At 37.0% G+C, this 12,079-nt stretch overlaps 1 protein-coding gene across 7 annotated transcripts in view; it reads left to right on the top strand.

Annotated features, from left to right (window-relative positions):
• Positions 1 to 12,079, top strand: part of Zn72D (Zinc-finger protein 72D) — a 396,471-nt gene that overhangs the window by 51,086 nt on the left and 333,306 nt on the right. For all 7 annotated transcript variants that reach the window (XM_081733834.1, XM_081733837.1, XM_081733835.1 and 4 more), the window contains exon 2: positions 2,526 to 2,680. In XM_081733834.1, the coding sequence (XP_081589960.1) occupies positions 2,526 to 2,680 (155 nt within the window). The remainder of the gene's footprint in view (positions 1 to 2,525; positions 2,681 to 12,079) is intronic.

Below are 12,079 nucleotides of genomic sequence, written 5' to 3'. Positions count from 1 at the left end.
GAACGGATCTCTCGAGTGGTGTTCTGTCCACATTATTCAATGTCAGAACACGAAGAATATCTTCTGTGCACTCTGCACGTGAGGCTTTGATGCAGAACTTTGTTCCACTATATCTTGAAGCGGAACACATCACCAGAACACAGATATTGAAAACCATACGAGGCCTTTAGCACGACGATTATTCATTCCCGACGACGACAATGATACTGTAATACTTGTAGCTGATGGCGCGTACATTTATATCCAGAAGAGTTCCCACTATTCCTTTCAGCGACGATCATTCTCGTTACACAATGGAAGACCTTTGGTGAAGCCTAATATGTTGGTCACGACGACAGGTTACATTTTGGATGTCTTTGCACCTTACTTCGCGGATTCAAAGAACAATGACTCTAACATACTCACTCATATCTTAAAAAATGATGCACACAATATCAGAGAGTGGCTGCAGCCAAAGGATGTTCTGATTGTTGATAGAGGCTTCCGTGATTGTTTGGCACTTCTGGAAGAAATGGGTTTCGTACCTGAAATGCCTAGATTCCTCAATAAGCAGCCACAGTTTACAACAGCAGATGCTAACCAGGCGCGTCTTGTGACGAAAGTTCGATGGGTCGTCGAAGCTGTTAATGGACAGTTGAAAAACTGGCGCACATTGGATAAAGTGGTACCCAATACGCAAATACCTTATATTGGTGACTATGTGCGAATTATATGTGCTCTTCTCAATGCTTTCTATCCTACAAGGATTCACAACACCGAAGATGAAATAATCGCTCAGCGGATGCTGGCTTTAGTTAAAAAACCTAATTACTTAAAACAGATGGTCGACGAACAAGGCTGGGGCGAAAAAAGGCAATTTGGGCTAAGTTAACCGATACAGATCTTCCAGATTTTGCACGGCTAACTTGGGATGAGCTACGGCAATTAACTCTTGGCATATATCAACTTAAACAAAGCCAATCTTACACTCACGAGCACTTAAGTGACGAAGGTATGTACTCTCTGTACATACATCATGACGATGTTTCTGTTCTCGGAGTTCAGTTACGATCACGACACATAGGATCAAAACAGAGCAAAGCAACATCGCACACATACAGTGGTACTGTCAATGTAAAGTAGGCGCACGGGTCGTCGGATGTTGTACGCATGTTGCTTCCGTACTATGGTTTCTGGTTTACTGGCGCCACAATTCCACCGCAGTTAAGAAACCAAGTCTAGAATATACTTATACACTACAAGATGCCGCCGCTGCAGGATGATCCAGTAGCGTTTCGGATGACAGCAAGCACGAATGCCTAATCTGCAAACTAGCTACAAATGTCTCCAGCTGTCTGATTATTATCTATGCTTGATTATTTCCGATGTAATATATTGATCTCATAGCCGTAGTAGACTTCATTCTTCTTATTCTTGCCGTTAGTGTTCCATTTACTACTGCTTTCTCGAATTATGACTCAAGACATTAGTGTTTACGTTCCTTCATTAACACACGACTTACGGTTTTATTTTTTTTACCTCTCACTTATAGCGCTTTCCGACAAAATATTTTTCTTATTTTTATGAGGTATACTATTGAAAACCATGCATTTCACATCTCGGGCCTGATGGGCGAAAAATGGCCCTTATTAGCCCACCTCCTTTAGTTTATTTGGCATAGCCTAAATAAATATTACAAAAATGATTATTTTGTTAATTATTATTTCTTAGGAAACCCCCCTTTTTTGTGAAATTTTAACCGAAACTGATATATTTACGTAAAAGAAGCTAATATAATATATACAACGTACTTACTTTTCTTTAAAAAAAAAGAACGAATAATTAGGAGCGAAGTTATAAGGGGTTAAGCGAACGATGACTCATTTCCCCTCCCCCTCCCAGTCGCCGGTCTGACATGTCCATCATCACTTCTCATTCCCTACTTTATAAGGAACAAAATGGTACCACACACAATACTCTACCATTAAATTGCACACGGAATACCACTAGAAAACCCAGTAGTTAGGTCTTGTGCCGCGCCCCCAACAGAAATAGATAGCGACGTGCACTTTTTTTTTATATGGATTCAGTACAGCAAGATTTTACCTCTAGTTGTAGTTGAAAGTGATTACTTTAATAGATCTATTGTTAGTACTGAAACCGGAGTGACGTCTATTAGCACTCCGGTTTCAGTATTAATAATCTATTAGTCGAGAAATCCGATTTCAGTGTTAAGGTGTTCAATTTTGTTAGTTTTGATAGCTCCAGAATATTCCTTTCAAGAAAGCTAATGAAACACGTAAATAAAGTTTGATCTGTAATCCGTATTGTAACACCTGCTTTCAAATTGTGTTCGTCTTGTAATTCACTCTGCCTATAAATATTATGTATTCTTTGTCCCCACTCCGAACATTCGTCAGAGAGACATTTATCTATATCAGCTTTTTATACTTTGATTTGCCCGTGTATGTATCTAAAGTTAAATGCTGCTTTAAATACAAGTACAGTTTTGAATTTTTTTAAGTTGAATAATTAACTTTTTACAGTGCTACCGGTACTGCTTATCAGACTGGACAGACAGGTTATGCAGTGACTCCTGCTGCAGCAACACCTGGGACGTACACTCCGCAGAGGGCTAGTACAGGATATGAGGCAGCCTACCAGACAGCAGCAACACATACTACAGCCGGGACTTACGCAGGTAAGTTAAGTTCTGTTTTTGTTAATCATTGATAGTATTTGAATATGTAGGCAATGATTGTTCCTTCATTTTATGTAAAGAAATCGGTAAGAGAAGTGAGTTTAAAATGAATTCCTGTGTTCGAATTTACATAGTATGTAGCTTTGTAATAATCCTTAAATATGAAATAAAGTATGAGCGGAAAGTGTTCGTTACTTCTGGGTAATATTCTTGCTTAGTGAACGTTCATCACATTACCTTATTTGTACGGAAGACACGGGTTTGATTTCTGGTGGGAGCTCTTTTGGTTCGTATCCCACATTAAGCTGTAGGTGCACATCTCAGGCACGCTATACTTGAAAGCAACAACACATTATCCCGTACAACACATTATCCCGTACAGACGAACTGCTACCATGGTGCTAAAAGAAGTATCGTCAAGTATTGAGTTCACATTTCGTGTCTGAAAGAAGTTGTTTATTTTGACCCTTAGGGGACCATGAACGTGAAACGACTTTTTGTATTACGTATGGTTTCTCATCTTTATTCGAATGCTGGTCGTGTGGTGATTGACAACTGTATTGTAGCATCATTGGCTCGAAACTGGATTATAGCTCAATTGCATATGGTTCTGCAGGCTCATGAACCCTCTCTATCATGAGACCATTATGGGAATGATAACTGAAAACAGTATCTCTTCTTCCTTTACTATTATATCGAACTAATATACGTATTTGAAATAGGAAATTATACTTGTTCCACATACGCTCCTACATATTGTATTTTGTTTCTAAAACGTGTTAGTAACCGAAATTTTAGTTTATTCATAAATAAGTAGTAACTGTTCCGTGAAATCTGACCATTTTCAAAATAGTTATTGCTAACATATTGCACTTTCTAGGAAGACATCTCTCCCATTGAGCAGTACACCAATAGTTTTATTAAAAAATGGTTAGGACTAGAAATCTCACTCGTCCGCCAAACTACAATTTTTCTTTGATTCGTGAAATTTTTTTCTTCTTGGAATATAGTAGTATAATGGCTATTCGTGCTAGATGGAAAAACAGATGTGAAATATATATATATATATATATATAATGTGAGGTGAAAGGCCGGGCTGTTTTATAAAGAAAAAGTTTCACTTATTTTATTGGTCTAAAACTTAATGAGCTTTTGGAGGTTAAAATTGAAAATGTGTTCGTGATTTCGGAATAACGTTAGGAAACTATGTATACACTATTTTGTTCGATAACTTCCTGCCATTTTCCCGGCAACAACATAATCGCGTCGCTACAGAACTTCGGTGGTTTCTGGTATTAAAAAAAAAAAAAAAAATGTTACACGTGGTTTTCACAGGCTTTATTTATTTAACAATCACCAGATAACAGTTCAGAGGTCATTTTATACTGGATAGCTAACAACTATAACAGTTGAAAATATTTGAGAAAGTATAGGCCAGGGCCTGTTTTAGTAGATACCATCCCAGCATTAGCTGAAAGGACTGAAGAAAACTCTGGGAAGCTTCAGCCAGGATGGCCGACAGCAGAAATCGAACCCACAACTTCCCGAATTTGAAGCCAACGCTCTACCACCTGAGCTACTTCGCTCGACTTCATTTAGAACTAAGTTAATGGTATTTATGGAGTTCTGCAGAGACAGATTATTGATTGTGCCAGTGCCGGGCTATGCGGTAATTCATTGAAACATCCCAGTCAAGTTCTCAGTTTCTGATGGGTCGTTAGAGGGGTATGCGGTCTGGCATTGTAAGGGTCATATAAGACACTCGTTCTTTTAACCACGTCTGGTCGTTTGAGTTGGTAGGTGCACTCACGCTAATTGATGACAGTACAGGCCTGAGTCTATCGTTCTGTTTGGCGGCAGCAGTTTGTAATGCACGATGTCTTTCCTATCGCACTAAACGCACAACGTAATCATGAGCGTCAGTATGGACTTTGTTATAGTCTGTGGAGTCTTTCCTCGCTTCGAACACTTACGTTTTCGCACATTGTTGTCCACGTGTGGTCAACTGCTTCAAAAACTGCTTGACATCGTTGTTTCAGTAGATTCGCAAACCGAAATTCGATTGAGTACGTTTACGATGCAAATTTTGTGGCATCCAAACGTTGCGAGGGTGAGATCCCTTTTTGGAACTTCAGGTTTGGTATACGGTGCTGAAGTATTCATAGGCAACTAGGTGCTGACCCGTTCGGAACTGATACCGGGCGAGGAAAGACTACTAAACTGGGAACTGATTCACCAAAAGTAATGACTGTCCTTCGGTCGCTGAATAACCGAAATTGTAGGTGAACTACCTTAATTCATAGATACCATATGCAAGTCATTCACCATTCCCAGACGTCAAAATATATGTAAAGTACAGGACAAAAATAATCAAAATCGTCATTGGTTTTTAAAGATGATTTTGGTCATTTATTTTTGCCTCGTACTTCATATATCCTTGTAGTCAAACATAAGCAAATACATTACCATATAAGTTGCATATTAAAAATGAGGGATTCTGTTATTCATTGCGAACACGTTTTAAGGTAACATACTGTCTAACGGAAATAAGAACAAAAGATCAACACTTCATAAAATAATTAACCGCTTTATCATTATTTTTATTATATTGGTTTTTTAAAATTTACTTCACTCTAATGCTGCATAGAAATTCTCGGCGGACGGCATAATACGCGTAAATGACAGTTTTTAGAGCATAAGTGACTGTACACACATTAGCGTTTTATTACAAGATTTTCACTTGCATCACTGTGCTTCATAGACAATTCAGTCATCAGACCTGCATTCTTGGTTTTGCTGCAGAATTTTTTCTTGTCACTATCGTATATAATATGAAGAAGAGTTCAATGAAGATATGTTTTAAGGACTTCTTCCATCTGTACTAACAGTATCTGCGAACTAGGTGTGATATGTAGAATAGTTCTGTATTATCCGCCGAATCCCTTGTAGTTGGACGAGCAAGAATACAAAAGTTTCTTTAAACTTCATGTACACGAAACACAAAAGTTTTAAACAGCAGCATACACCATAGTATGTGGCAAATAACTTAAGCACAATATGTTTTGAACTTAAGAAATACATATCCAAATTGATGATTCATATAATGTTTAATTGGCGGCAGGGTTGATTTGATTTAAATTGATTTTTTAAAAATCGATGATTTAAATAATTTACTTTCCACAAAATAGAAATAATGAAACATCCCTGACCATTTTAGCACACTAGCACACTAATAGAATATAAGTTCTGAAACCCGCATCTTAATCCGTATGATGATTGAATCTTAGTTCAAGTTTAAACATAGTATATCGTGGTTTAGATTAGTCAGAGCGCCAAGAATTTTGACAGTGTATTGGTTTAAGGGGATCTTCTACCTCTTCGCTTATGTTTCTAACTTCCCATTTGAAAACATGTAAATTTTAATATGGTAATTTCTAACAAAGTATTGCAGGTAATGACTTGAAATTTTTAATACAAATACACAAAACCCATATAAATCCAATCACGGTCTCCAATTTACGTTACATGCGTTAGATGAATTGCAATATATTCTTCAGTAAGTTTGGCAACAGAGAATAAAAAGTATGCTGCAGAGGGGAGAGGGCTGACCATCTGTTCTAGCTGCTTTTAATGTGATTCTCACTTCTTAGTGGTTAGAATGGTCTGGACTGGAAGAGCCCAAAACCACTTCTTTCTTCCTTTCACGGTTTGTTTGTTTCTTCCACCCCATGCAGTCACAAGAAGACAACTTGTTTCGGAAAGCATTTTGAATTAGTAGCAAAAAGCAAAACTGAATGACACCACGGACGGATTAAAGGGAGGGGCGGTCACTCCCTCCGAGAACATTTGAATACTTTGAATAATCGGAGTAAGAAACTAGAAATTGCGTAATCTAATAAGAAAAGTTTGTTGAAGTATACAGATTAAGACGCATTTCAAGTGTCACACCATTGTACTCTCCTCCCCTCCCCTCCCCTCCCAATTCCCTTCTGAAGTTCTCTTTTGTTTCTCTGTTCCATATTAGCGTTTACACTTACACTTTCACTATCCAGTATTGATTTTGACCATACCATCTGCACAGCAAGGCGAGTAAGGTTTACGAGTCCTTGCTGCCCCCTTTTTTAAAAATTGCTAATTATAATAAAATTTATCGAAAACAATTCATCCCAACGATAAAGACTTACGGTATACACATTCATTGTTGCAATCTTAAAATAAACTCGCCGCCTGTCGCGTATGCTAGCGATCTAATATATACGAATAGATGAAAACTTAGTTTGAAGCCTTATGTATTGTTTTTCTGTAAGTAAGTCCGAATTCATACTTGTTTCTATTGTTGCATCGACAAAAGTGAGTGCCAAATCGATTTAGGCTCGTTGGTCTTTGCGAGGTCCCTAAAGATGCAAGGCCGTGGGCAGTCGCCCACCACTTGAAACGCCTCTGCACTAGAGGTCTGCACGTGCTCGGGCCTACAAAGCATGTATCACTTCGGGCCTGGGAGGGGTTCGGGCAGTAACGTCATTTCAGATTTGGCTTGGGGATACAAGACCCCTTGATATATGTAAAATTTCGCGTTTTTCACTGACTTACTACTATTCTATTGCTAAAATCTTTATAAATCTCAAACCCTGCCCCCCTAAATGACGCCCCTGGGTTCGGGCTGTGCATTTTTAAACATACAACCATATTTCTCGGACTTTTTCGGGTCTAACTTTGTAAATATAGTGTAAAACGATACAAATTGCACCGTTCTTTATGGAGTACTTTTAAAACACAACTGGAAAATCAAACCTCGAATTGCTGTGAATAAAAATACAATTTTGCATTAATAATTAAGTTTCTGTAATTCGGGCTCATTTGATTATCACAGAGCTCAGTCCGGACTCGGGTCGGGCCTCACATTGTAAATTCACGGGCCGGTCCCGGGCTGAAAATTCCGACCCGTGCAGATCTCTGCTCTGCACCCGCACACATTCCTTCCTAGTCCAGAAAATCTCCTCCCCTTCGCATCGTCAATAATGGTAAATTTGTTCCTCGTATATTTGCTTATTATTGTAAGAGAAGTTCAAACCAGAACTCTAAAATTTGTTCGTTCTCTGGGGTAATGTGAGTAATGCAAATTAAGAAAGATATGCGTAATATACAAATGTCAGAAAAACTTGATATCAATTTGAATAGACCTTTTACGTAATGTTTATTTTAGAAATAATAAACTAATGCAAATATATCGAGGCATCTGAAATTTAATGTTAAATAGTGCCGAGTGAGCCAGAAGGGGGCGCGCACTATTCAGTTAGTCAAAGAACTAATATATGTAGCTTGAAAACTACTATTTAAACCAATATTGAATTAGACAAATTTGTAAAAAGTAGGATAACTATAGTTGGAAATAGTGTGTATATTTTTTAAGGAGGAAACCCAGAAGTACATTCTCGATAAAATAATAATAATAATAATAATAATCATCTTCCTCACTTCAATCATAGGTTGATGCACAAGAAGGAAATTTTAAAACTTTTCTCTCCCCTGGGAAAGCTGTTTTATAATTTGATAAGGTCTCTTCTTCGCGTATCCTTGGTCGGGCCGCGGTGGCTCAGTGGTAGAGCGTTCACCTCTAATGCATGGCGTCCTTAGTTCGATCTCAGCTCACACCAAGTGTACTTTGTGGAGGACAAACACCATGTGTGGGGGTTTTCTCGGGGTTCTCCCGTTTCCTTCCACTTTCTGCATTCCAACATTTCCTTCATTTCTCAACATCACTAGCTCCTTTAACCTACCAGGCATAACTGTGGGACGTAAAACTTATAGATTTTTCTATCCTTGGTCTTCCACTTCCTGGTTTTTCTTCTGCCTTTTCCTCTATCAACACGGTGGTCCGGTCGGAGTGTCGAATAAGATAGACAAGCATGCTGTTTCTTCTCTTACCTATTATCTTCATGATCTGTCGTCCTTCACTAGCTTCCTTTAGTATGTCTTCATTCCTTCCCTTATTATTATTATTATTATTATTATTATTATTATTATTATTATTATTATTAATTATTTCTACGGGTACATCTCGCTTTTGTGGCAAGATTCGCCCATTCTAAGGTTTTAAACTTTTGCTCTTGATTATAAAAATTCATTATACATTATAAAAGTCTATACGAAAAAATGTATAGGTCTACATCCTATAAATAGTATACACACATTCTGCCATTATAAAAATAGTATACATCTTACAAAAATAAATTATCAACGAAATACCTCACTACTGTCAAACATCATTTGTACTGTGTATATGTTTATATTAATTATATAGACTGTCATGTCTTTTAATCACATGGCTACCCAGCTTGCCTCACGACGATGGGCAGACGCCAATAATTTGAGTATTCTAGCAGGGAATCGAACCTAGAACCAGGCGATCAGGAGTCGAACGCTCTAACCCTAGACTATGGAACCCCATTGAATGACTAAGGTTAAAATTCAATTGATTCTACAAAAAAACAATTATCAACGAAATATTTCACTACATTTCTAACACTAACGACATTTATACTGTTGATACATTTATATTAGTTAATTTATGAAAACAGGTAGAATGACTATATATCTAAAATTAAAATGATCCTACAAAAAGCATTTTTTTTTTTTTTTTTTTTTTTTTTTTAACGAAATACCTTACTATTGTCAAACAACATTCATACTCTGTGTACGAATGTAATTACATTACATTATAGAAAAGAATAGAATGATTATATGCCTGAAGTTAACTCGTCCAAAAACAGTTATCAATAAAATATCTTAATATTGTACGCTGATTACATGTACTGTACACTTTGTATGTTACCAACACACTAATTTCTGAAAATTGAATAAAAATATTGCATGTATGAAATATTACATTAACCCCACAAAACCAAATTTTGCCAAGTCTAATACCATGTTTCAAAGACATTACTTTTAGTTTTAGTACAAAGTAGAGCATTTATAGCATCTTATACGAGAAGAATATAGAACTTCTTATCATGATAAAGTACATTTAACACAAATACTTTATTTAGATACAATATTTTTGTTCGTTCCAAATTTTTAATACAAACTACTGCTGCTGTTGTCTTTTTACATTTACTGTCTTCGAGTTTATTTTTTTTTTTTCGAATCTAACACTGAGGTTCACGACGGAGAGGAAGTGACTGTTCCAACCGAGAATCAACAATTCCAGGGAGTATGACTGCTATTTCTATAGACAGCCGACAAAAGGGCAAAGCTGCCCAAAACAAGTTTTTGAAAAAAAAGAAAGAAAATTAGAAGGAAAGGAACAGAAGCGACATTGGTTTTTAGCCTGAAGCGCTCATAAATCACTACCACGTGTCGCGAAGACTAGTAGGGCTAGAGGTTCAGAGAGCTCTCAATTTCTTCAAAAAAATCTATCCATATACTATATACAGCATAGTTGCCAAACTTTCTGAAGAATATATTGCAATTCATCTAACGCATGTAACGTAAATTGGAGACCGTGGTTGGATTTATATGGGTCTTGTGTATTTGTATTAAAAATTTCAAGTCATTAACTGTAATACTTTGTTAGAAATTACCATATTAAAATTTACGTGTTACCAAATGGAGAGTTAGAAACCTAAGCGAAGAGGTATAACATCACCTTAAGTCATTCATATTTTACAGTAATGGGATAGAAAATGTTTAAAAAAAAAAAATTTAAGTCCAGTTACTAACAAACTTTTGAGTCGTGTGCATTCAGAAACACGTCTCCATCGACTAAGTGCTTCTGGTATTCACTCTACCCCTTCTTCCTCCTCAACTTGCCTAAAGCAGACTATAACGTGATATACTTTCCATACATACGAAAAAAAAAAAAACAGGAATTAGGTTTACAAGTTTTATAACTCTAAAACACTCTTTCATTCGTTTGTTCTGAAATGCCTTTGTAGAGCCTGAATAAAAAGGTATCACAAAATGTTCCCGTAGCTTCATGGATGGTTTTATTTTCCTTCTCTTATTCAAAGACCACATATCACATCAAGTTAGGCGTAGGGAAATCTATGGAAATTTCCAATTACGGCATTAGTAGTACTACGAAATTAGTAGTATAAAATACAAATGGGAAGGTAGTCAGCGAGAGAAGTGGATTCTTAGGAAGAATTAAAGAATATGTTGAGGACATGAGAGTAGGGATAGACCATGTGGCCTAGATGTTGAAGTAGAAAATGATGTAGATGAGGATGATAAAGGGTTTAGTATTCTTCGCGATGAGTTCGAAAAAGATATATCCGAGATTAAGAATGGAAAGGCAACTGGAATAGATAATGTACCAATCGAATTCATTAAGAATGTGGGAAGCAAATGGAAGAAATAATTGTTCCGATTGTGCAATGAAATACACGAAACAGGAGAGTGACCAAAAGACTTCCTGACGATGATCATGGTACCGATGGCTAAGAAATCGAACCCAAAAGAGATGAGGATTATAGAGCTATTAGTTGGATATCTCATGCAACAAAAATTTTACTTCGAATTCTGAACGAGAGGTTGTATGGAAGAGCAAAGGAAAAAGTTTAGGGTAGGAACAATTGCGGTTGAAGAGAGGTAAGGGTACAAGAGATGCAATTGGATTATTAAACGTGATCTGAGAAAGGTTTATAGAGAAAGGGAAAGAGGTGTATGTAGTATTTATTGATCCAGAAAAAGCTTTTGACCGCGCGAACTGGAGTGGAAAGATAGACTCAAGTAAGTGTTAGGAGAGGAAGAGTGCAGTTGGAAGGGGAGTTCGACAGGGATGCTCTCTTTCCAGCGGATTGTGAAAAAGAGCCTACAAAATGAAGACGGCATTTCAGTAGAGAGTAGAATGATTGTGTATACGGATTGCAGATGATTTGGCGCTTGTTGCTGAATCTGAAAAGAAAATCAGTAAGATATTCGAAAAGTTAAGGGGGTGCTGTGAAGATGGGATGAAAACAAATGTTAGACAAAATGCATGTTGATAGGAACCGTCGGTGTCAAATACAAAAGTAGGTGGGGAGAAAATAGAATAGGTAACTAGTTTTCGATACATGGGTAGTAATATTAATGATATGAAGTGTGAAGGTAAAATAAAAGTAGAGATAGGAATGGCGAAAGAAGCATTTAGAAGGAAGAAAATGCTATGGTGTTGAACCTATAATAGAGTTGAAAGATTTATAAAATGCTTCGTGTTGGATATTGTACTGGAAGCTTTTGAAATGTGGGTATGGAGAAGAATGAAGAGAATTATCTGGCTCGAGCGAAAACATACGAGGGTCTTGGAAATGGTGAGGGAGAAAAGAACAATTTTAGATCATATTAAAAGGAAGAGAAATTGGTCGGGACATTGGTTAAGAAGAAACTGTATCATGAGGGGTAGAGGATATATTAGCAGGA

This window comes from Thermobia domestica, chromosome 12, assembly GCF_964235325.1.
Source record: "Thermobia domestica chromosome 12, izTheDome1.hap1.1, whole genome shotgun sequence".
Classification (NCBI taxonomy): domain Eukaryota; kingdom Metazoa; phylum Arthropoda; class Insecta; order Zygentoma; family Lepismatidae; genus Thermobia; species Thermobia domestica.
This window is presented reverse-complemented; position numbering and strand designations above follow the sequence as displayed.